The sequence below is a fragment of the Rhinichthys klamathensis genome, unplaced genomic scaffold (assembly GCF_029890125.1).
Source record: "Rhinichthys klamathensis goyatoka isolate OS25496 unplaced genomic scaffold, OSU_Roscu_1.1 h1tg000165l_1, whole genome shotgun sequence".
Taxonomy (NCBI): Eukaryota; Metazoa; Chordata; class Actinopteri; order Cypriniformes; family Leuciscidae; genus Rhinichthys; species Rhinichthys klamathensis.
Window position 1 is genome coordinate 3,955,119 of NW_026606697.1, and position 26,973 is coordinate 3,982,091.

A 26,973-nucleotide genomic window follows, 5' to 3' on the forward strand; every position below is an offset into this window, starting at 1 on the left:
GAGCGAGTGAAGTGCCACTATTAACCCGTGTAAATCCACGTTTTCACTGCTCAACAACAGTTATTTATTACTTGCTCTGTATTAACCATGTTACATGTATCTATATTTTATATATTGTGTGTAGGCTATGCTCGTATATTGTGCTTTTCCACTGTTTAAATATGTATGTTGTTGTAAGTAATACCCAGTTAGTTTTTCAATAAAATGTGAGTGACTGACATTATATAAAGTAGTATAATTTAATTTGCCCTACTGGTTTACACTGTTCTTGTTTCACACTGAGTGCATTTTAAAAAAAGAAGTAAAAATGCTTCGTAAACACCTTTTAATTTATTAACTGTTATTTTATAATATTTAGTCAAAATGATATTATAAATTAAAAGACATGTAGTTTTACTGTAAAAAAAGACAATGGTTAAATGATTTTAGTAAAATAAATTGCTAAAATGTAGGGAGAAAATGTATATAGTTTTTTTATTATAAATTAATAATCAGCAATATGGTATGATCAACAATATAATATAATATAATTAATATAATATATAGTATAATTAGTGCTTAATCAGTGATTAATTGCGATTAATCACATTCATAAAGTTTTTGTTTACATAATATGTGTGTGTGTGTATTATTATATTTATATTGTGTGTGTGAGATATATATATATATATATGTGTGTGTGTGTGTGTGTATACAGTATATGCTACACACAGAGGCATATATATGTATATAATATACATAGATATAATAATACATACACACACATATTATGTAGATAATAACTTTTGTTAGATGCGTAGATTAATCGTGATTAATCGATTTGACAGCACTAAATATAATATAATACAATATGTAAATTATACAGTCACATGTAGTCTATTCTACTTAATGTGTCTTGATCTCTGTAAACGACATTTTCTTTATTATTTACTGGGAAAATAAATAGGCTATAGACCAAAAGTCCACGTTTAAACACCTGTCTGTAAGATATGACATATACAGGTCATGTATAGCCTATATTTTAAAATAAATATTGACATAAAATGTTCTGACATTTGATTTTTTTTTTCTTTTAAGAAAGACATCAATGAATGTAAGAAAAGTATTAGAATTGTACTTTAAATCTGCGAGTTCCATAATGTACCTAACAGAGAAAAAAGCCATGCATTTGCAGTTAAAATAATTACAGTGACATTAACGTAACGCCTTTATTAAGTTTGGTCCTCCGCGCGCACTGTAGAAGCATGTTGGCGGCGCTTGGAGGGTTTCACAAAAAAGTTAGCAAAGTGCATCTAAACCTCACTGGAATATAGGAGTTCTCTGGGTAAGAACATCACGTATATCACATCAGCCTGCTTGTTTATGTGATGCCAACTTTGTTAACACAGTTATGGAAAAATGTAGTGAAACTGACAGCTGCTAGGTACTAGGCAGCGGGCTTTCCTGTATTACAGCAATATACAAACAGGAACGTTTCTTCCATTGCTTAACAAGTTACATATTTGTAATTTAATTACAATATTTCATCACACAAATTCGGATCTAAATAAATATCCGCAGTGGGCTAACCTTATACAAAGCACTGTGGTGGTGGTACTATGAATGATTGCTTTATTCATGTAAAATGGTGTTTACATGGCGCTCAAATGTAATTCGAAAAACACCCTTAGTACGTGGTATTACTGTGATACATGTCCATTGTTGTAGTACCATGGTATCATTTGAAAACGGACATATTGTAGTCTAGCCAGTGACTTAAACACAGCATCACTTACACAATGATGCATTATTGTGGACACACAAGCAAGTGCAGAGCAAGCAGTCCCGAGCTGAAGCCTTTGTGCATTTGGACAAGTAGCCAAAGGCTGGAAATAACTGGAATATTTTTAATTATTTGCTTTGCTGACAAAAGCTTGCGTGTAATATTGATCAGATAAAAACAACCAACTAGTTTGCCGACATTTATATACAAACCATACCTACAAAAAAGATGACCATTTTAAAATACTAGTCAAACATGACTAAAAATAGTTTTGTAACTTTTTTTGTGGCATTTTCTCGATGCATTGTTTATCATCTGTCATTACTGAATGCAAATAACTCTGAAACTACAGTAAGAAGCTTAAACTAATGTGGAGAGATATTTTGATTTTGTCTCTAAAATATTACTCAGTTGCAATCTACAACAACATAAAAATCCACTTTTATTGTAATAAAAGAGCACTTCTGACTTGTATACTTTAGCCATAAACAGACTTGAGTCAATGAATTTCAAATCTTACCTGATTTGCCCGAGCCACTCTTTGCTGTCAGTAGAGCTTCTGTACTGTCACTCTTTATGGAAACGCAGCAGGTATTTCATCACGCACACGCAGTGCTTGTCAGATAACAGTCCCACGAGGGGAGGGGCAGTATTTTAGGGCTTGCATTGTCTCTTTCTCCCATGTGCTGTGGCATAAACCTGAATCTGCAGTGGCCATCAGCCAGTGTCAGTCAAATGAACGGCTGGTAATCCCATTACCCTACGCCGAGAGTCCATACGAGACAACATATGAGACGCCAAAGTCGGTGGTCCGCAACTGGACGGACATTGAAGCTTTGGCAGAAGTCACTTGTGAATAATGCATCCCATTGATGTGGTCGCCAGTGCCATCTGTCAGATGGTTGTATCTTCTGAGTTTAGATGCAGGCAGACTATATGTCTCAGCCCCTTTATTTAATTTCACCTTAGATTACGTTAGTTTGAAGTGGTGTTGGGTTATTCTAATTTCAGTCTAATAGTATTGCCCTGAAGGCGGTTTTTGTCCCGTTGCACCTGTTTGATCCCTTGACACCTGTGATCTGAGTGAGGATGAAGATACACAGCTGTGCTGTTTTTTTTTTTTTTTTTTTTTTTTTTAACAGATGATGTCAGTTTGCATGTTAATTTCTTCATTTCAGGAAATGAGGGTTGATTCTGAATATCCCATGACTTCATTTCTCACGATGTTGCATTCCACACGTTTAAGAAATTCTGTTCCTTCCCAATTTGACTTTTAAATTCAATAAGAAGTCAAAAGTTTGTTTTAGTTTACACTACCATTCAAAAGTTTGGGGACATAAAGATTATTTTTATTTTGAAAGAAATTAATATTATTATTCGGAAAGAATGCATTAATTTGGTCAAAGGGCACAGTAAATGGATTCATAATGTTTTAAAACAAGATTCCTGTTCTTTTTAACTTTCTATTCATCAAAGAAACCTGAAAAATATATTAATTTTTTGCATTATTTGGAATGACATGATGACAGAATTTTCATTTTTGGGTGCATCTGTTTTCAACATTGATAATAATAGGCTAAATGTTTCTTGAGCAGCAAATCAGCATATTAGAGTGATTTCTGAAGGATCATGTGACACTGAAGACCGGAGTAATGATGCTGAAAATTCAGCTTTGCATCACATGAATAAATTACTTATTAAATTAGAAAACAATCATTTTAAAATATTGCACAATATTACTGTTTTTTTTTCACAAGAACACTAAAAAGTCTTACCAACCCCAAACTTTTGTCTAGTGTAGCAGCATAATGTACATTCCTGAACTTGTACACCATTCATCGGACATCGAAAAGAAATGTTTGGCTTCCTAATTTATTATTAATGTGATAATTTGTTTTCTTTACAACTAACGTCATCGGCCCCTTTTACTTTTCAACACCTCCTCTCCATCCTGCCATCTAGAAACTATTGTTTGTTCCAATATCCAATCAAATACCATTAGATGAAATCAAGTACTATATTTTTTTGGTCATTAAATGTCCCGTTTTACTAAAAACTATGACAATTTTGCAAGTATAATTGGCTGTGAATGCCTTTTTATGGTGACTAAATGACATTTTCCATATGATGTTTGCTTTTAGAATGGGGCATCATTCGTGATTTCTGGAGATGACTGAAACTTTGAAGACAAGGTTTGAGTTCCCCAGCTCCCTCATTCAAGCTCAGGTAAAGCACTCAGAAAAGACAGATGATTTAAGTATTTAGAGGTACAACGTGGGAACGTGGGTTCTACAGTAATTTCAATGAAATTTGAATCTTTCCTGCCAAACGTGTCTGGCTTGTAGAAATCCATTCCTGTGAAAGTTTAATTTCGATCAAATCTAGTTTGCTGAAGGCATGTGAAGAACCAGATTTGTTGCATTTTGGCTTTTTAATTCTAGGCTGTGAGGACGCTGGTCACTGCAGTGTTGAAAGAGAAAGGCCAAAATGAAAGGATTTGTCAGACTACCACTAAAGTAAGTCGTCATATAAGGGACATATCACATCACACTTAGGACACATTTAAGACTTCTATGTCTATTCCCACTTTACATACAATAAGTAAGAGTGCTTTGTCCAGTCATTCAAAACATGCATTTGTTTGTGTATGTAGCTGCTTCCTAAAGGGAGAGTTCACCCAAAAATAAAAATTCTGTCATCATTTACTCTCCCTCATGTTGTTCTAAACCTGTATGAGTTTCTTTCTTCTGTTGAACACAAAACAAGATATTTTAAAGAATGTTGGTAACCAAACAGTTGACGAAGCCATTGATCACATGTTTTTTTTTTCCTACTATGGAAGTCAATGGGGTCCATCAACTGTTTGATTACCAACATTCTTTAAAATATCTTCTTTTGTGTTCAACGGAAGAAAGAAACATGAGGGTAAGTAAATGAACTATCCCTTTAAAGGGATACTCCACTTTTTTTGGAAATAGGCTCATTTTACAACTCCCCCAGAGTTAAACTGTTGAGTTTTACTGTTTTTGAATCCATTCAGCCGATCTCCGGTTCTGGCGGTACCACTTTTAGCATAGCTTAGCATACATCATTGAAGTGGACAAGACCATTAGCATTTCTCAAAAAAAAATGACCAAAGAGTTTTGATATTTTTCCTATTTAAAACTTGACTCTTCTGTAGTTACATTGTGCACTAAGACCGACGGAAAATGTAAAGTTGCGATTTTCTAGGCTGATATGGCTAGGAACTATACTCTCATTCCTGCGTAATAATCAAGAACCTTCACTGCCGTACCATGAGAGCAGCAGGCGTAATGATATGACGCAGCGCCTGAAAATAGTTCCGTTGTGTTGCAAAAGGTGGCCTATTTTCAGGCGCTGCGTCATATCATTACGCCTGCTGCACTCATGGTACGGCAGTGAAGTTTCTTGATTACTACGCAGGAATGAGAGTATAGTTCCAAGCCATATCAGCCTAGAAAATCGCAACTTTACATTTTCCGTCGGTCTTAGTGCACGATGTAACTACAGAAGAGTCAAATTTTAAATAGGAAAAATATCAAAACTCTTTGGTCATTTTTCTTTAGAAATGCTAATGGTCTTGTCCACTTCAATGATGTATGCTAAGCTATGCTAAAAGTGGTACCGCCAGAACCGGAGATCGGCTGAATGGATTCAAAAACGGTAAAACTCAACAGTTTAACTCTGCGGGAGTTGTAAAATGAGCCTATTTACAAAAAAAGTGGAGTATCCCTTTAAGGACAGGACTTTCAGACAGGCTGCCAAAGAGACATTTTTTATTAAACAATGAAGACAATAGGTAAGGTAATAGTGCATTTATTGAGCAAAATGCTCCTCCAGTTATAGTTTTCTAGCGTACTAACGAGTTATATGGATATAGAATGTCTTTCCTGAGGCAAATGTAACATTACGTGACAGTGTTTACAAGTTGTTTTATTGACATCTTTCCAGGGTTGAAGCTTTTTTTTTTGAGACCTGATACATTTCAGTTTCTTTAAACATACTTTCTGATTCAATCATTTTTAGGTTGTGCTATAGTTGTAAAGAGAAAGAGATGATGGTTTCAGGCAGCTTGAACTGAGGCCGCAACAGCGATCTGACATTTATTGTTTGAATTTCATTATAAAATTGACAAAATGTCGGTGCATCGCTAATTTATTCATGACATTGAAGCCCAGAAGCTGAATGCTAAATAGCTGTGGTTGACATGTAAAGGTGGGCTGTGATGCGTTGGATCTTGGATATCTGAAATACAAGGACTTTTCTGCTGTTGTTTTTTGGTGTTTATCACATTTAAATAAAATCTTAGTGAGTACGGAAAAAGTTTTGAGTTTGGAAAATTATATTGGTCAGTAATCGGGCAGTATTACAGCCGATGATCAGGGCAGATTATTACCTGTCAATCAAAAGGGGGCGAAAAATGTGTCAGACTGCAACTCAAACTGTGTGTGAAGAAAATTTCTCTTGAAAAGCTCGCCTTTCATCCAATAATCACAAAGGGCTTTGTTACTTCTGATAAGAAACAACGTCTCAGCTTTCAAATGCAGTCCGTTTTTTCACAAAATTCAATTTTGACGCTTTTAAATGTGACGTGACAGATCGTTGTTTTTCCACTTAATATAAGTTAATATAATAATATAAGTTATAGCATGAAAAAACATGCATGAACATCAGAAGGTATGTGGAAAGATGCAGAACAACTTACCGAAATTAATCATGTCTCATGTAATCTCTCAATCAGTGTTTCAACCAGAAAATATCAGAAAATAAATAGTTTGGGCTCTGTTGTTAATTTTAATCTCCAATATTATAGTTATGGACCCAATGAGAGGGTTCCCTGTGGCATTTCCCTGTTGCGTTTTTGTTTCAACTATCGGTATCGGCAGATATCGTTCTGAATAATGGGTATCAGCAGAGAAATGTATTATTGGTGCATCTCTATTACAAAGTAAATATGTCGTGGAATTTGTCTCCATTTAAAGGAAATATGTGCTTTTTAGTATTTCCAGACAGTTAATGATACACTTTTACAACATCACTAACATTGACTGGTGTGTAATGGTTTGCATGTTGAGCTTGTGTTGTATGTCACCAGGGGCCAGCGCTGGAGTCTCTGTGGGAGCAGTGCAGCAGTGATAGTACTGTCGTCCGCTCGGCCTGCTGTGACGCTTTGGTGCTTCTCGTGGAACAGGGACATGCAGATCTGCCGTATGTGCTCAACACCACCCTTAACCTCCTGCCCTCGGCACGGTATGCTTCTGTTCACTGCTGTGAGACATGCACATGGCTCTCACCAGCTAATTCAGATTATCATCCCATTTCATCCACAATTTAAAAATCTCTGACTCGATGCCGTTTCATTGGCCCTGTTTTCTGGCATTAAGAAGTGTTTTCGTCAATCTGATCACAAGTGGACGACGCTAAATCGTTTTGAGCTTGTCCGCTTTCGACCACTTCCAGAGGTAGGCTAGTCGAAAATGCATTTGCTTTCGTAGTGTAAACGCTCATGTGGTCGGATGTGTTCAAACAGGCACAAAAGACCGTCTACTCTCGGCCTACTGACCTAATGCGTAACATTATGGGAAGAGCTCTTGCCAGACGGGATTTAAACTTTGTCGGCTGAAGAGCCAAGTTTGGTTTGAAGATGAAAAACGTACAGTCAAGTCAAGTCACCTTTATTTATATAGCGCTTTTTACAATACAGATTGTATCAAAGCAGCTTCACAGTGATAACATGAAAATAATACAACAAAGTTTGTTTCTAGAAGAAAATTGCATCAACGTCCACCGTAAGTAAGGCAGATCAATACTATAATTGAATATTAAATGTCCCCAACAGTACAACAGTACAGTACACAATGTTGTCTCATAATTCCTGATTTCTAACACTCACATCGTTCAGCGTGGTCTTGTGAGCGAAAGCTGCTGCTCTCTGAATGTTTTTCCGTCGTCTCCGGTCGTGTTCATCTATAAATTGAGTGAGCTTATTTCATCCATTCGATCAAAAGATCTTGAAAAGCCTGTACATTTACCCGCCCATAGACTCTCCCCTCGGTTGAAAGTGGACAAAATAGACGGATTACAACACCAGGTGTACACGGGAATGTGTCTCCCTCGTCTACTTGTGATCTGATCGTCCAAAACGCATCTTAATACCAGGTGTAAACAAGGGCCTTTGACACATTTTTAAGCCCATATTATAGTGTCAAAGGTGGCTCCAGATGCATTTTTAAATGACACACCCTTCCCACCCTGTCAAGCCCTGAGGGTATCTTATCAGACTCCTCAGGCACTGGCCTCTCCCTTCTCTTAACTCTGGAATTAGTCTTTGAAAGAGTTTTTTTTATTTAAATAGTGACCAATTACACATCATAGCATCAGATTAAAAGTGATGAGTAATTTCAATGTTAAAATACTCCCTCTTCTCCCAGTTCAGTAAGCAAAGACAACTATATGTCGTATTATGTATTTGTATTTCCCAGAAGAGTTTTGACTTTGTTGCTTTGTACATTTGAACAGTACATTTATACGTTAGAGAACTGTATTTATAACTATCATTTGTGTAAAACAAACTAGCAAATGTGGAAACGGCAATCTTTTATTAATTTAACAAGAACAGCAGAGGCATACAAATAATAGTTATCATGCTGGGAAGCTGGCATATTTTTAGTTATACTGTTATGTATTCAAGCTCTTTAGAAATTCTCTAATTTGGCTATCATTAACATGGTGTTTCCAACATCACACTGACAACTATGTACTTACAGTCCAAAAAGTGCTTAATGGCTGGTGATTATTGTGTTGATCGCATGGAGGTTGGCTAATTGTTGACTCCATTGGTTTTGTAGATGATGCAAATTACCACAGAAGAGGATTTAAAAAAAATAACCATTGTATTCTCATGTATTTTGAAATGAGAGTTTGGGGGCGGTATGATTTTAAAAAATATTTTTGGAAGAAGTTTTTTATACTTACCAAGGCTGCATTTATTTGATCAAAAACACAGTAAACAGTAATATTATGTCAATTTCTATTTGAATATACATTAATGTAATTATTTTAAATATTAAATGGATAATAGTTCACCCAAAAACACAAATTTGTTTTTCATTTACTTACCCTCAGGCCGTCCTAGATGTAGATGACTTTTACCTCCAGGAGAACAGTAAAAAAGATTTTTTAGCTGAAACCGTGTTCCTCAGTGATTGATATAGTAGAAGTCAATGGCTACCGTCACTTTGAGAGTAAAAAAAAAAACACATGCAGACGAAACAAAATTAATACCTGTGTGGCTCCTGACGATACATTGAGGTCCTAAGAAGCCAAATGATTTGTCTATGCAAGAAACTGAACATTATTTACAACATTTTTACCTCTAATCCACAACCTTGGCAAACGGTCCTGAGCTCATTCTGCAATGTCTAAAGCTGTTTAAAACATTTAACATTTCTGCATTTGGCAGACGCTTTTATCCAAACCGACTTGCATTGCATTTCAAGGTACACATTTTACATTCTTATCAGTTCTTGCTTTCCCTGGGAATCAAACCCATGACCTTGGCATTGCAAGCGCCAACGCTCTACTGTTTAAGCTAGAGGAAAACTACGGTAATCACAATTGCTGGTGATTTCGATGAAACACGAAACAACGTTTCGCTTCCAGTTTATAGATGTGGCAAGCTAAAATCTGGGGCTCAGCAATGAAGAAAGGGTGGTAGCTTCAGTCACTTTCGGGAGCTGCCTCATCGATTTCTTCGAGTTGTGGCATTGCAATGTTTCTTTCATGACAACAGAGGCTCTCTACTTCTGTTGTCATCTCATGACACAAGAACACCACCACAATTTCTGTCTACCTAAGGCTTGATGACGTGCCGCTGCTTCCTCAATCTCTCTCAGTTCTTAGTAATTCTCTTAATAGTTCTCAGTATTCTGGTTCAAACAAGTATGGCTGTGCAAAAAATTCCACGTTGTCCAGTATTACCGCCCGTGCCTATTGATCTAAATATCAATCCTACGGTGGCCGAGAAAGCTCAATGCGCTGCAAACTGAAGAAAACGCATGCAAATAGAAAAAAACGCATGCAAATAGAAAAAAACACCCGCAAATAGAAAAAAACACCCGCAAATTAAGAAAACATCTTCATCAATTTCACAACACGCGTGTGCTCCAAATACTCACAACACCACCAAATACAGAAACGCGCTGCAAAAGCTCACAACACAAATACAGAAACGGGAACCAAATAAGTGACGAACCCGGCTGGGACGTGCTGGTGCTTAAAGCTTGAAATTCTACTTTATGTATTTATTTATTTTTGCAAAACATACAGAGATGACATTTTTATGACATACACCTTGATTTCCATTACACGAGAGTAGATGTTAAAACTTCATGCTGATTTGTACTCGGCTTTCGCCAAGATAAGCAAAACTAAGACGTAGCTTTACAGTAAACTATGCTTCTCCATCCATTTACGCTTCTTTCCATATGGTGGTGTGACTCCCCTTCTGTCCGGCGTTAACGGCTGCAGTGTACTTGGCGCGTCAGCACACGCGACGGCTGCAACTACAGGACCAGCACGACAACCGTCTGGATTGAGCCGAGTAGGGGACATCTCTAGGGTCTTCAAGTGGGCACCTTCCGTCCTCAGTGTTTCGTCGACTAGCCCACGACACCTCAAGAGGGCTCGACAGTGACTCTGGCGTCCCAGAGTCACTCCCCTCCGTCCCCCACTCAACTCAGCCCAGCTTACTGACCTCTACATCCCTCCTGCTGCTGAGACCTAACCACAATCTCACAATCTCTCCGCAACCCGACCATACGCGCCAACCCGTTTGACTAAGGCTGTCGAGCCCCACTGGTGCGTTAATATGCAGTTTCAGTGGACAACGGTTCCGTATGGCATACCACCTACCGCAAAACACAATATCTGCCCAACCACCCGTCATTCACGCAATATCCACAGGAACGTATACAAATAAACCAACAGACTCTCCAAGTTTTCAAGAATTCTACGAAACCGTAGCGTGGCGGCCTGCACACAGCCAGCTAGAATCTTTCCGTCTCAACCACAGCCAGTTGCTGCTCCTTTCTGCTGCTTCAGATAAGTTCTTTACTGTGCGACGCAACTCTTGGCCGCTGAATCCGATGTCTCTGAGGAACCGGGTTGTAGAGTGTGCCACAAAACCTCGACAACCCACTTCCACTGGATAAACCTGGACTCTCCATCCTCGCTGTTCTGCTTCAGTGGCCAGATGAGCATACCGCAGTTTCTTCCTCTCATATGCCTCATCTACCGCATCCTCCCATGGCACTGTTAACTCTATCAGTTGAACAATGCGTGCTGATCCAGACCACAAAACAATATCTGGTCGTAGGTTAGTGGTGGCAATCTCAGGTTGATCAAGATCAGCCAGCATCTTCCAGTCCCTAGCAGCTTCCAGTTGTCCTGGGCGAGAATTGGTGTTAACACCTTTCTTGGTGGTTGCTCGCCTGGGCGGAGGAATATTGTCTTCTGCGTGTAATGTCTTGCTAGAACAGGTGGCAACTTATTGGTCATGTTACGCTTGCCTTCTAATGCTAAAGCCAAACATCGCAATACTTGGTCATGGCGCCAAGTAAACCGACCTTGGCTAAGAGCCACCTTACATCCTGTCAAAATGTGCCTTAATGTGGCAGGTGATGAACACAAAGGACAAGATGGATCCTCTCCTACCCAGAGGTTTAGGTTCTGCGGTGATGGGAGAACATCATATGTTGACCTAATAAGGAAACTGATCCTACTCTCTTCCATTGACCAAAGGTCTTGCCAGCCCATCTTACGTTGTTCCACACTCTCCCATCTCATCCACTCTCCCTGCTTGGCCTGGGAAATGGCCTTTATACACCTCATCCTCTCCTCCTGCTGTCGCACCTCGTTGACTACCAGCTTCCTCCTTTGAGCTGGGCCTGCCTTGTGCCATTTAGGAGGAGCAAAACTGAGCCCAAAACCCCCTCTTCTGTACCTGTCCCACGATATCCCTAATTTGAAGGGCAGCCTTTGCCTCTACTACAGATTTCTTTGCTGACCACTTTCTACCCGTTTTTAACACAGGGGCTGCCTCCCTTACACATTTGTCGCGTGACTCTACTAAGGTCATTTCCAGTCTGACCTTGGCACACTAAAGCCTAGTTCACACTACATGATTTTAAAACGTCGGGCTGAACTGTCCGGTTCACACTACATGACTTGCTCTCTGTGAAATCAGGAGTGTTCAAGTTGTTGAGCTGTTCACACCACACGACACAACGTGATTGATCCGCAACAGGAGGTAACGCACTACACGAGTTGACAACAACTCTGTCACCCAACGATTCAATCTTGTCTACAAACCACGTTTTGTCACAAAAAATCACGCGATAAAACGAACCGGAAATGACGAGAAACATCATGCGCGCTAATACCCAGCGAAGAAGACGAAGACCCATGCCTTGCTCTGATTGGAGCAACCCTTGCCTTGCTCTGATTGGCTGTAGCTCATGACATCACTGAGGTTGAGTCGGGCGACAGCTCTGGATATCTAGCATGCTAGATATTTTTCTGGGCTCGGCGACGCGTCTGCGAGGCGTCAGCGAGCGTCTTTGATGCGTTGTTGGCTCTTTCATACTAACAGATTGGCGAGCGACCATCGTCCGCTAATCCCCCGCGATTTGCACGCGATAACACCCTGACCTGTCGGCGAGCTCAACGATTTGCAAATCGGGCTTAAATCGGGCTTATAATCCTGTAGTGTGAACTAGGCTTTAAACTCCTCGGTTAAAACAGAGACTGGCAGCTGCAATATTCCTTTACTATAAAGTCCCACTCTGCTGAGGCAGCGTGGAACTCCCAACCATTTCCTGATGTATGAACTTATCAACGCTTCCAGCTTATCCACTGTTGTCAAAGAAACGTCGTACACGGTCAGTGGCCACAGCAACCTCGGCAGTAGACCAAACTGAGTTTTAGTTTGCCAGGTAGAGCACAGCTGTTTATGCTCTTCAACCCTTCCACTGCTTGTCGTCTAACTTCTCCCACCCGAACTGTGTCCTTTAGATCCCCATCGTACCATCTCCCAAGACTCTTCACTGGCTTCTCAGAAACTGTTGGTATTGTCTCACCATTAATGAAGAATGTTTTATCTACTACCTTTCCTTTAACTATCGAGATGCTCCTTGATTTAGAGGGGCTTAAATTGCATTTGTGCCCATTCAATATTATCTGTTAACTTCCCCAATAACCGATTAGTGCAGGCTACTGTTGTAGTCATGGTTGTCATGTCATCCATGTATGCTCTGATTGGTGGTAGTCGCATCCCAGAAGCCAAGCGCTCTCCTCCTACTACCCATCTTGATGCCAGTGGAGAAAAAGCCAGTGGAGAAATGGTGCATCCTGCCATTATTCCAACCTCTAGGCATTGCCATGCAGTGCTGAATTTTGGAGTTGAGAAACTGAATTGCAAATCTCCAAAATAGGCTTTCACTAAATTTGTTATTTACATTGGTACTCTGAAAAAATCAAATGCTGCCCATAGAAGCTCATGTGGCACTGAACCATATGCATTAGCCAAATCCAGGAATGTCACATGGAGCTCCTTCCTCTCCTTTTTAGCTGACTGAATTCGTTGCCAGATAACATTGATGTGTTCTAAGCATCCTGAGAACCCTGGAATGCCCGCTTTTTGAACTGAGGTGTCAATGAAGCCATTCTTTAACAGGTAGGTGGACAATCTCTGGGCAATAATGCTGAAGAAAATCTTACCCTCAACATTTAATAGTGAAATAGGACGAAACTGACTGATGCTTGTAGCATCTTTTTCTTTAGGTATAAAGACTCCACCTGCTCTGCGCCATGCTCTAGGTACAACCTGTTTTTCCCATGCCACTTTTATTAATTTCCACAGAATTCGCAGAACTCCTGAAGCACTCTTGTACACTCTGTACGGAACTTCATTAGGCCCTGGAGATGAAGAAGCCCTTGCCTTTCTCACAGCCTGCTCTACCTCTTTCCACTTAGGTGCACAGACCTCCATTTGGTATTCTGGTGGGTTGATGGGTGGTATGTCTGATGGAATTGACATAGGCTCATGCCTTTTTGCATCTGTATGCGTGTCCTCCAAATATCTCTAGCTCAATCCTAGATGTTTTTAAAGTGCCATTCTTCTCACTGGTGAATAACTTCTTGACGAATTTGAATGGGTCTTTATAGAAATTAGCCCTCGCACGTTCCTTCTTTTTGTAGCGTTTCCGTAGGCGCTCAGCTCTGCGTAATGTTGCCAGCTTATCTTTTATGGCCCTTTGTAAGAGATTGAGTCCCTCTTTCTGACTTTGTTCTGCTCTTTTCCATTGCTTCCTCAGCTGTCTCCTTTCTCTAACTAACCCTTCAATTTTCTGCTGCCGTCTAGACATTCCAGGAGTAGTTTGTACCTTTTCCTTCCTTTTTTCCACACCAAACCTCTCACTTCCATATGCGTAAATGATGTCCCCAAATTTATCCAGCTTCTTTTCAACTGTACCAGTTAATCTTTCCAATGCAAAGCATAGATCTGTGTTTACCGTGTCCCATGCAGTTTTCTCACAAGCTCTTGGCCATCTAACTCCAGGCCTATGCCCGTTGAGGTTCTTTTCTCTCTTATGCTGGTTAGCCTGACCGGGTTCACAAGTATGAATATGTTCATCACTAACTGTGCAAGCCCTCCTTTCGTCAATGACAGGGGTGCTGATATCCAATATACAAAATGTATTAACAACATGTTCAATGTCATCAGAATACAAATGAGAAAAGAACAATGAGCTGAAAACTAAAATAAATCAATAAAAAAGATAGAGAAGAAGAACATGAAGGAAAGATATTTATCTTTCATCAGTTACACTGTACAAATTGTTTCATGTTATGTTTAAATTTTCATAAGGAAAAGTTCCATAAGAAATGTTAGGTAATGTAGGGTCCAAAGTTTTAAAGTTGAGACACACATACACGCATATTTTAAAAGCTTTTTTGTAAAGTAAAAATAAAAATGTATTTGCAACCGTTATGTTAACAGCATTATATTTCTGTGGTAAGAACAGCTCTTCAGCTGATGGACGCCATGCTGCGTTGTCATGGGAACATCCCAGGTGAAAATAATGAGGAATTCGCCTTTGGCTAAGCCACACCCTAGAATGTAGATTGACCAATCACAGCACAGCCAAGAACGAGCTCCCATAGTGGTCCGACACTTTTTCACAGCGCTCCATTGACTTGGCTTTATGCACAGCTTCACTACTTCCTGAACTTCAGCCAGCCCTTTGTTTCCTGTCTGTCATTATTGGACAAACTGATTAATTCAGGTGTGCCTGGCCTCAGTAACAATAATCAGGCACACCTGGATTAATCAGTTTGTCCAATAATGACAGACAGGAAACAAAGGGCTGGCTGAAGTTCAGGAAGTAGTGAAGCTGTGCATAAAGCCTATTGACTTTAACACAGGCGTCTCATATTTTTGGTCTCGGCAGGCTATTACCGTCGTAGTTTTATAAAAAATATGGTTAAACGTTGTGCCTGGGGCATTTGTGACACACATACGCGTTTCCCAGAGAGGTTGGAGGGGGGTGTCCGTTTTTTTTCCCTTCCCAAACCCGAAGTCAAATCCTGACAAGTGTCGTCTAGCACACGCTGCTAATAAATACAACGTTATACTCGCGTAGTCCGTTTGCTTTGTAATAACGATTATAGAAGTGAATAGAGACCTACCCAGCTTTGCATGAACAGTGTTGCTCCTTGATATTGTTAGTCCCAGCCTCCGTCTCGATTAGTAGGATATGCGGTGGTTCATTTTTTGACTGTGACCGGTATGCTTTTGCCTCTATTTGGATGCCTTGTTGTTCCTTGCGTTTCACCTGTATATGTCGTGAATATAATATAGCCTTCGAACGTATATTGCAGCCCCTTTTGCCTACTTCTATCGGACACTTTATTTGCTGCTTTATAAAAGTTTCATAAAATTTCAGCAGGAAGAGCTGTCACAGCATAAGCCATGTTGATACCAGAGCCCAGATGAAGTTTGTTTGTCGGACGTAGCGAATTACGTTGTCTTTCGTTGCTCCTTCATCAACTGCGTTCCACACAGCTGCCTAACAGCACACTAGAGCCCTGTTCACTCCAAAGTCCCACTTTAAGGGCTCTGCAATCTGCCCTTCGAAGGTAGTAGGGCATAGGGAAGCTCACGAGCAATAAGCACGTCCCAGCCGGGTTCGTCACTTATTTGCTTACCCTGGAAACATTTCCGTTGTGGTCTGTGTTATTGTTTCTGTATTTGGAGCACACGTGTGTTGTGAAACTGATGATGTTTTTTTTTAATTTGGAGGTGGTTTTTTTTCTATTTGCATGTTGTTTTCTATTTGCACGCGTTTTTTTATTTATTTGCATGTGTTTTTTTCTATTTGCATGTATTTGCTTCAGTTGCATCGCTTTGAGCTCTCTTGGCCACCGTACAATCCTCCTGTTATATCAAATATTACCGGTTCACCCGTCAAGATATGCAATGTTCAGAAAACACTTCTTAAAAGTGAAATGATTTCTGTAAATCCAGTAATCAAATGTTACATTTCATATTTGCTACCTGCAAGTCTGTTTCAGGTAGTATTTATAATTTAAGACGAGGTTATATTCTCTGCAAAGTTTAAACGCTTAAATCTAAGTTAAATCTAACTTTTTGGAGTGCATTAGTGCATAAATGGTCACAAAACTTATTTGATCACCTCTTTAAACCTCTAGAATTGTTTTGTCATAAGCTATGTGCCAATTCACCATGTAGAAAATAGTACATGTGTGAACAAGTGACCGATTTCAGCCACAGCATCTATTTATACTGTAGGGGGCGGGGCGCTTGCAGAGTGATGTCATCAAAAACATGATTCATATTGGCGGAAGTGAGAAACTGAGTTTTGAAAGCTTATATCTTCAAAGTGCGAATTTTGTCATTGTTTTGTAGCACACTAGCTTAAAGATAACAGTAAGTCTAACATATTCATACTAAAAGCCAAAAAACTTCACTTTTGATTTCATGGGCACTTTAAATCATGCTAAAATCAACTCTAAGCCCGAAGCACAAACAAACAGATGCTTTTATTGCTGCTATAATGTGGTTAGTGTATTGGGTTTTTAGAGGATTACCTCAGTTATCCGCCCACATGTTTCCTTTTCCCTTTGAGTTGGACTCTTGGATGAAGATCAGCAGCAGACTGAGGGTGCACATCTGCATATTCAGAAAAACATGCAGCCTCTGCTCCATCAGTCAGCTCATGTGTCTCCAACACACACACACACACACACACACACACGGCTGCTGCTGTCATCACCATCGCATGGAGCAGCTACCCACACAATGTACCCTTTCATCATACAGCCCTGAATTTTAAAGGAATAGTTCCCCCAAAAATAAACATTCTGTCATTATTTACCATGTTATTCCAGACCTGTATGCTGTTTTTTTTTCAGTGGAACACAGAAGCAGATATTTTTGATAAATCGCTATGCCTTACTACCAGAGACTGTCAAGCTCCAGAAAGGAGAAAAACGCCATAACGCAGCATAAAAATAGTCAATATGACTACACTATGATTCCAAGTCTTCTGAAGCCACGTCTGTACGTCTTATGGACTACTTTTGTGCTGCTTTTTTGGTGCTTTTTGAAGTTTGCCAGCCATTAATCACTATGAACTGCTGCTGTGGTGTAAAGATTAAAATATCTACCTTTGTGTTCCACGGGAAAAAAATAACAACATGAAGGTGAGTAAATAATGACAGAATTTTGATTTTTGGGCAAACTTTTTCTTTAAAGTTAAGCACATGAAAAATGCGAGAATAATTAGTTATTTAGGTTTTATTTACTTTTATTTATTTACTTATGTACTTCATATCTTATACTATTGATTGCTTACTTTATGTACTTGTTGATTGATTGATTATTTATTCAGGTATGGAAACATTCTTTGTGCTGTTAAAGCCACAAGGGCTTCTTGTGTCAATAACCTCAGCATTTTTCTGAATAATTCTTTACTGATTTAATTAGGAGAGTATACAAAAGACATGAAATATTCACAAAATATTGTGAGTTGGACTCAAACTTGCATTGCCTGAGTGAGTACTTTGACAACATTTTGTAGACTTTATTTGGAGCTTTTGAATCACTATTGTAGTAAGTAGCATATTTATTTTCAGCAAGATCTGAGCCTGCATGCACATATTCCCATAAAATCCATCAATAAGCAGATATTTGGTACATATGCTGCTGAAAACTGGAGCATGTTACGGCTTTGCTATGCACAGTGCGTACCAGGCTCACGAAAGAGCCTAGATGAAAGCCGGTAAGATGAATTTCCTTTCACTGTGGAGTTATGTTTTCCCCTTCTGGTAAAATATACAGTAATCAAACCCATAGGAACTGAGAAACGTACAGTCAGACTTGAGAGAGTCGAGAAGGAGGGATGAAAGAAAACACGGCACATGTTGTCACCCAGAGCTGATTTATAATGTATGAGAAACACTCCCCCTGTATTCGTAAGGAATGGGAGCTTTGTATCTTGCATCCCGATATGTCATTAGCTACATTCGGAATAGCATCCTACCATAGTATGTATACTGTGCAAAGTATGAATTAAAGACCCAAATGACCTCTTACATTGGTTAAAATGTGCATACACATTGTATGCCACAAACTAGTAATGCTCTTGGCTTGACCTTCTGTTTCCAGTCTTATAAGAAAACTGGAAGTAATATCAAAAAGTATTTGATATTCGTTATTTGTTCAGATTGCCAGGATCTAAGATTTTTCTGCAATATTGGGTTAAAATGCAAAGTAACTGTGGTCACATGCCCTCAAGCTAAAACAATGTTGCATACTACTGTTTTGGATCATATAATGTCAAATGATATGCGCTTCACTGATGGATTATGGGTCCATGGTTTTTCTTGGGTAGTATCTGCTGATGCTAACTGTTTTGTTTCTTGCCTGGGCAGGAATGTTCAAGGGCTGATCAAAGTGGTCGGGAAGCTGCTGCAGATCCAGGCAAGTCAGCGGGATAGCGGAGCAAGCTTCACCTGTCCATATTCAATTAGGTGAGTGCCCTTTCCAAGAGCAACAGCTGCTGCCACTTGCTCTAAACCCAGAAAAGTCACGATGTTGTTGTTTTTTAAAACACTGTCTTGCCTTGTATTTTAAGCATACAAAATGATGTAACGAGAATTGGCAACAGAATTTAAAGGTGCAGTAAGCGATTTCTGAGAAACACTGTTGTTATTTGAAATCAGACCAAACAAACACGCCCCTCCCTTCATTGCTCCGCCCCCAACACGCAATGCACGGCTAGATGTCTCTTTATTATCTAAAGCAAAGCAAAATAATGCTTCGCGAAAAAAGTGAAGATGATGAACGAACGACAAGGAAGAACAAAAAGTTAACATACAGTACATAAGAGTAAATACAAGCAAGAGTTCGTTATTAGTCGCAAGACAAACAATGACACTCAAACTGTCCTGCTAACATTACAACAACAGCATATCTTGATTCTGTGAAACAAAGCAAACGCAATGTTACTCACTACTGCCAGAGACTATTTATATAGAGACATGCCACTTCCTCAATCCTCAATACAACTATATAGGGAAAACCCGTAACGTCAAAGATGGCGGTTGTATGCATATGTCCCGCCCCTCCCGCTGGAAAGCCAATCGTCTGCTTTTAACAGTCAAGCCGGGAAACATTTAAGCCTATCGTCTGGTTCCACTGACGCATGCGCACAGTTGAGGTTTGCGACAGCGGAGACGATTTGGCGACAGCGAGTTGTTTTGTGCCATGGTGTTGTGTGCAAGATCAGATGGAATCCACATGGAAGACGGTGATAACGCGAAAACACCGGACTACCAAGGTAGTCGTGGCGAGCAGGTCGAGGACGAGGGACGTGAGAGAGCTGCGTGAGGCCGGTGGCGTGATTACTGATGAGCGGCACCTGCGCGACGCATCGGTCTCGTATCTCTCACGGAGGAGCGGAGGCATAAAAGGTGGAGCGACGACATGGAGATCGAGAGAGGAACAGGCCTGATTTTATGTTGTGTTTTGTTTCTGTTTTGTGTGGCCAGCAGCTCGTGCGGGGCTGCTGGCATACTTCCATTTTTGTATTTGTTTATTTATTAAAATGGTTGAATGTTCGCCGGTTCCTGCCTCCTTCTTCCCATAACATCTGAACCTTGTTACAGTAGTTAAAGCATTTTATATCGACCACAAATATGTTACCTTACATTCTAAGTATTTGCTGTAGAGCACGACACCGGCATTCTGGATAGAGACGTAAATGAAGTTGGTGTCGTGAACCCTTGCGCATGCGTAGTAAAAGTATAACCTGTGGGGAAAAAGGTTTTTTAAATCTTCTTTTGGGGCAAAGTCATCATACTTTTTCAGCGATTTTTATCATAATTTACTGCTGTTTCTATACATGCAGTTTTTATGTCCCGGTGACCACTAAACTGCAGTTCTGACTCTCTGCCCATTCATTTAGATAGGAGCCTGGTCTTGTTAGTCGGAAATAGCTGCCCGGAGGCGTTGCCAAGATGGCGGCCGAGTGGCATGACTTGCCTAAAAGGACTTTGCTACTGCTGATTGGCTCCCTCTCTCTCCTCCCCCCTCATGAGTGGACACGCCCCCTACTGCTGATTGGCTCACTCTCTCTCCTCCCCCTCATGAGTGGACACGCCCCCTACTGCTGATTGGCTCACTCTCTCTCCTCCCCCCTCATGAGTGGACACGCCCCCTACTGCTGATTGGCTCACTCTCTCTCCTCCCCCTCATGAGTGGACACGCCCCCTACTGCTGATTGGCTCACTCTCTCCTCCCCCCTCATGAGTGGACACGCCCCCTACTGCTGATTGGCTCACTCTCTCCTCCCCCCTCATGAGTGGACACGCCCCCTACTGCTGATTGGCTCACTCTCTCTCCTCCCCCTCATGAGTGGACACGCCCCCTACTGCTGATTGGCTCACTCTCCTCTCTCTTCATGAGTGGACACGCCCCCTACTGCTGATTGGCTCTCTCTCTCCTCCCCCTCATGAGTGGACACGCCCCCTACTGCTGATTGGCTCACTCTCTCTCCTCCCCCCTCATGAGTGGACACGCCCCCTACTGCTGATTGGCTCACTCTCTCCTCCCCCTCATGAGTGGACACGCCCCCTACCGCTGATTGGCTCACTCTCCTCTCCCTTCATGAGTGGACACGCCCCCTACTGCTGATTGGCTCACTCTGTCTCCTCCCCCCCTCATGAGTGGACACGCCCCCTGCTGCTGATTGGCTCACTCTCTCTCTTCCCCTGTCATGAGTGGACACGCCCCCTACTGCTGATTGGCTCACTCTCCTCCCCCTCATGAGTGGACACGCCCCCTACTGCTGATTGGCTCACTCTCTCTCCTCCCCCCTCACGAGTGGACACGCCCCCTACTGCTGATTGGCTCACTCTCTCTCCTCCCCCTCATGAGTGGACACGCCCCCTACTGCTGATTGGCTCACTCTCTCTCCTCCCCCTCATGAGTGGACACGCCCCCTACTGCTGATTGGCTCACTCTCTCTCCTCCCCCTCATGAGTGGACACGCCCCCTACTGCTGATTGGCTCACTCTCTCTCCTCCCCCTCATGAGTGGACACGCCCCCTACTGCTGATTGGCTCACTCTCCTCTCCCTTCATGAGTGGACACGCCCCCTACTGCTGATTGGCTCACTCTCTCTCCTCCCCCCTCATGAGTGGACACGCCCCCTGCTGCTGATTGGCTCTCTCTCCTCCCCCTCATGAGTGGACACGCCCCCTACTGCTGATTGGCTCACTCTCTCTCCTCCCCCCTCATGAGTGGACACGCCCCCTACTGCTGATTGGCTCACTCTCTCCGCCCCCTCATGAGTGGACACGCCCCCTACTGCTGATTGGCTCACTCTCCTCTCCCTTCATGAGTGGACACGCCCCCTACTGCTGATTGGCTCACTCTGTCTCCTCCCCCCCCCCCCCCTCATGAGTGGACACGCCCCCTACTGCTGATTGGCTCACTCTCTCTCCTCTCCCTTCATGAGTGGAGTGTTTCGTCTGTGTTTCTCAGAAATCGCTCCCTGCACCTTTAATGTTACGCTACTTTTTAAAATAAATATAAAGACCTCTTGGGTTGAACTACCGTTCAAAATTTTGGGTAAGATCTTCAGTGTCACGTGATCCTACCTAATGCTCTGGTAAGATGATGTAAAATTAGAACAGCCTTCTGTCTGTTTCGTCTTGACTTTTTTTCATCACTTTCGCTTTTAATCTCATGCACATACTCATTTGCTAAACTGAAGAGCCATTTAGATCGATCTCTCTCACTGATGCCCCGACACCGATTCAAAATGCTGAATCATGCTGAATTTTTTGTTTGTTTGGTTATTTATGTGAATTAAGCCTGGACTACATGACCCCTTATGATAAGTTACTTTATAATGAATCAAATGACCGGGTATGTAATTTCTCTCCTCTGTCGAGTTTCTCCCTGGTGAGAAGATGAATGGGTCGATGGCTCTGTGCTGGCCTGGGATTGGTGCTTGGCCTTTAGCACGGGTTGGCACAGAGGGAGGGCTCTGGGATTAATGAAAGATGCCCACTGGTGCTCATTGTGTCCGTCTGCTCGATGAATCCTCTGCAATCTGCTCTGGGGTCACAAAGCCACTTACTGTAGATATCCAACAGAAGCAGACAGGGTTAGGGTGGGGTTGTGTTGGGATTGTAGACAAATAAATCAACTCTTTCCACAGAAAAACTCAAACTCTATATCTTTTTAATTTGTCTGTGTTTCTTAACCGCATACTAAACAAAACTATGCTGTTTTGGAATATACTTAGGCTCACAGAGGCTGTGTTTGTTTGATCATAACAACATTAAATATAATTTATTTTTCATCATCATTACTCCAGTCTTCAGTGTCACATGATCCTTCAGAAATCATTATAATATGCTGATTTGCTGCTCAATAAACATTTCTAAGTATTATCAATGTTGAAAACAGTTGTGCTGAGTACTTTTTGTGGAAACTGTTTTTTCAGGATTCTTTGATCAATACAAGTTTTGATTAATAAAACCATTTATTTAAAATAGAAATGTTTTGAAACATTATACATTTCTTTACTCTCACTTTATTTATTTATTATGAATTTTTTGAAGCCTTGCTGACTAAAAGTAATAATTTCTTTACTTTTTTTCTTTTTTACTAAAACCTAATGTAAGTTGCTAATTCAGTAAATACTGACAGATTCAGTGAATAACTTGTTTGACTGATTCAAACTAATTCAAAACTCTTTTTTAGACTTAAAAATAACAACAATTTGTTCCTAATCAAAATACACTGACTGGTCAAATGCATGTTGTTTTATATATATATAAAAATTTTAAAAAATCACACATCCAACATAGGAAAATGTTATCTATTATTTTCTTTGTATTAATAATTTTGTTTTTGTTTTTTTAGATATTATTTTAATCCAGCTCTTTCCATTCAGAGTGCAAATCACAACCCAAATAACATAAAATGCATTTCATTCACTATGAGTGCTGTATATTCAGTCCAACTTCTGTAGGCTCAAACCTCTAAATTCTCCTCGTCCGCTAAAGTTTTAAAACGTCTCTTCTGGTTAAGCAGTCTCGCTCTAAACTTTCGTTTCAAATGAGTGCGATGGAGGTCAATGTGTCAGCCAGCCTTTGTCTAGCAGTTAATGCTGTGACTGTCTGCTGAAAACCGCCCCTGATGGATGAACCCTGATAATGTGATGGCCGCACCAGTTGGCCGGGGAACAACAAGAGATAGATGAGCAAATGTTTGAACTGTAGGCTGTCTGTGGAGGGAGTGGAGGGCTTTGGTGCAGCCCTAACATCTGTCTGGAGGTGACCCAGACCATAAATTCAAGTGCTGAGAGACTGTTTACCATGTGGAGGATTTTCAAGGTAACTTAATAAAATATGTTCCTGCCTGACCCAGTGCCAAAGGCACACACAAACAACATGATCAGGAAATTGGATGAGTTCATTAATCTTAGGATAAAAGAGCATGCGTGTTTGTTAATATAAGGGCCTTTATTTGTGTGTTAGCATTAAGGGACATTAATCACCAGCATAGCATAGACATCCAAGCAACTACTTCAAAAGGTGGCCGATGCGTTAAGATAGAGGATGATTTGAAGATGTTTTGTATGTACTGCCTTATTAAAATACTGATGTTTAAATACTACACGCTAAATATATATATTTAAATATGTGTTTGATCTTAGGAGCTTCCCTCATCCCTACATCACAGTGCTGGAAAACCGTCCCGACTGCTGGCCCGCTCTGCTCCAGGAAATTGATGACTTCCTCCAGCTGGCTACAGACAAGTATGGGATCCGTTAACAATGACAGATCTGGGGGATTTGATAGAAACATTTTATAACATCTTAAAGAGGTCATAACATGAGAGATCCAATTTTGACATTTAGAGGTCTTTGCACCATTAAAACATCCTGCAAGTTTCAGAGCTTAAAATGTCATCCTCTTTGTAAAAAAGCATTTATTTAATCAAGCTCCAAAAATGGCTCGTTTTGATTTTGTTGGCTCTGTGACGTCACATGGGCAAATACATAAGGACTGCCTCCTGAGCAAGACATCGACAAATAGTTATACATCATTGCACCATAAGCCCCGCCCACTGGCTTTCAGTCGCTTGGCGGTTGACTGAACGTCGCGTTCAACTCTGTTCAAGTCTTTTTCGACTCTGAGGTGTGAACGACCAGTGATAAAACAGGGGGGTTTCATGACACTTTAAAAGCGGATCATTTCAGACAGAGGGTCAGAATGATATATTGTTGTGTTGTGTATATATTTTTGTCTTTTTTTATGCAAAAATCCATGTCGTGACCTCTTTAAAGGGATAGTTCACCCAAAATTACGAATTACTCACCCTCATGTTGTTCCAAACCCGTAAGACTTTCGTTCATCTTCGAAACACAAATGAAGGGATTTTTGATGAAATCTGAGAGCTTTTTGTCCCTCCATTAACAGCCACACAACTACCACTTTGACACTTCAAAAAGTTCATAACGAGATCATAAAACTAATCCTAATGAATTAAGTGGTTTAGTGCAGATTTTTTAAAGAGACTTGTTCACGTTAAACCCTTACAAGTGTATTTATGGTGTGATTTTCTTCAGAGATGAGCCAGTATATGTGGAAATGCTGGTACCGTTCCTTCGTTACCTGTACTGCGAGCCCCAGAGGTTGGCAGAGAACGCTCTGCTCAGACACAGCCTCCTCAGGGTCCTGCTCCAGCCACGAGGGGCTCCTGAGCCTGACAGCCTGCAGGAGAAGGGGGCGTCCGGCACTAGGGTGGTCCGTGAGCTGATTCGCAGCCTCTTTGACCTGCTTCCGTACATGCTGGTAAGCTGGAGGATGATTTCTGATGTGCTGAGCTGAAGTAGCTCCACGGCACTATGTGGCTTAGACCCATGAAATCTTTCAACAGAAGGTTTATATTACCCATCATTTCCCATGGTGCCTAGCTCTAATTTATGGCTTAACAAAAAGCCTTAAGGTGATGATAGACAGGGCAACTTTTTGAGCAATGTTGCTGGGCAATCTTGCCGAGCGATTGTTGCTTGGTCACTTTCCCATTGAAAATGGGCAATACATTTCTATCTGGATAATTTAGATGGGTCGTGGGCCCTGTGTCTCATCTGGTTGCCCGTTGATGGCAACATTGCCCAAAAAGTGAGATGCTCCTCACTGCAGAACACGAAATCCAGGGGGAGGAGTTGGATCCAGATCCAACTCCTCCCACCATACATATACCTAAACCTACCCATCTCCGCCCCCTGATCCCTAATCCTTCCCATCTCCACCCCCTGATCCCTAGCCCCACCCCTAATCCTACCCATCTCCACCCCCTGATCCCTAGCCCCACCCCTAATCCTACCCATCTCCGCCCCCTGATCCCTAGCCCCACCCCTAATCCTACCCATCTCCACCCCCTGATCCCTAGCCCCACCCCTAATCCTACCCATCTCCACCCCCTGATCCATAGCCCCACCCCTAATCCTACCCATCTCCACCCCCTGATCCATAGCCCCACCCCTAATCCTACCCATCTCCACCCCCTGATCCCTAGCCCCACCCCTAATCCTACCCATTTCCGCCCCCTGATCCCTAATCCTACCCATCTCCACCCCCTGATCCCTAGCCCCACCCCTAATCCTACCCATCTCCACCCCTTAGATCTGGATCCAACTCCGCCCCCTGGATCTCATGTACTGCAATGAGGTGCTACTGCAAAAAGTTGCCCTGTGTATCATCACCTTTAAAGATGCATTAAGCGAAATGCTGTTGTAAATTGAAATACAAACCTAAAGAAACAATTGTATGAATAATTGCTAGTTGTCTGTGCTGAAAAAATATATTGTGTTTGTACATAGTCCTGGCTATGTAAATAGGAGAAAAAACAAAGTTGACTGGACCAATCCATGCAGCACCAAAACACTCTTGTAGCCAATCAGCAGTAGGGGGTGTGTCCACTCATTATGGGGGAGGAGAGAGATGAGCAAGAGGGAGATTTAAAGAAATACTGTAGAAAGAGAGATGGCTGAGAGACATTACCAAAAGGGGAAAAGGTCCGATAAAAATGTTGATTTTCCTGATCTACACGTATGCATTTTAAGGTGTTTGAAGGCAAATAAAATGGATAACAGTAGCTTTAAAAGCATGTCAGTGTGCAGTAGCATAAATTATTTGTCAAGCAGATAACATATTCTGAAACATGAGAATCATTTTAAATGTTGCAATGAATGATCCACACTACAAAATGGAAAAGCAGAATGTTTATGCTTATTGTTGACAATAAGCAAATAATATATTCGAAACGGGAATGGCCTTAACCCTCTGGGGACCAGAAACGCGCCCGCGTGTTTTGCTAGTTTTTTTTTTTAGCAATGCAAAATAAACTCAAACTGCTCTGTTAATTTTGATCTTTCATGTTCGTGTTATACATCAATCGATCCTGTTCAGTTTCTATTTTTTTTTGTATACTCACAATAAAAATAAAGTGTTTTGCTTTTTGCCAAATAATGAAAAATGAACATGATGCGAGTTCTTCACTCTCTCTGTCAGTGAACTCC

The 26,973-nt window shown here is 41.1% G+C and overlaps 2 protein-coding genes across 2 annotated transcripts in view; one reads left to right on the plus strand and one right to left on the minus strand.

The window, feature by feature from the left end:
* Positions 1-2,521, minus strand: part of mllt3 (MLLT3 super elongation complex subunit) — a 69,338-nt gene extending 66,817 nt beyond the window's left edge. The window contains exon 1 of the mRNA XM_056259275.1: positions 2,283-2,521. The gene's annotated coding sequence lies outside the window, so the exon portion shown is untranslated. The remainder of the gene's footprint in view (positions 1-2,282) is intronic.
* focad (focadhesin) overlaps positions 1,235-26,973 on the plus strand; it is an 80,529-nt gene continuing 54,790 nt past the window's right edge. The window contains exons 1-7 of the mRNA XM_056259264.1: positions 1,235-1,324; positions 3,904-3,988; positions 4,204-4,278; positions 6,879-7,033; positions 18,800-18,898; positions 24,103-24,204; positions 25,018-25,243. Coding sequence (XP_056115239.1) covers positions 3,932-3,988; positions 4,204-4,278; positions 6,879-7,033; positions 18,800-18,898; positions 24,103-24,204; positions 25,018-25,243 — 714 coding nt within the window. The 5' untranslated portion in view covers positions 1,235-1,324; positions 3,904-3,931. The remainder of the gene's footprint in view (positions 1,325-3,903; positions 3,989-4,203; positions 4,279-6,878; positions 7,034-18,799; positions 18,899-24,102; positions 24,205-25,017; positions 25,244-26,973) is intronic.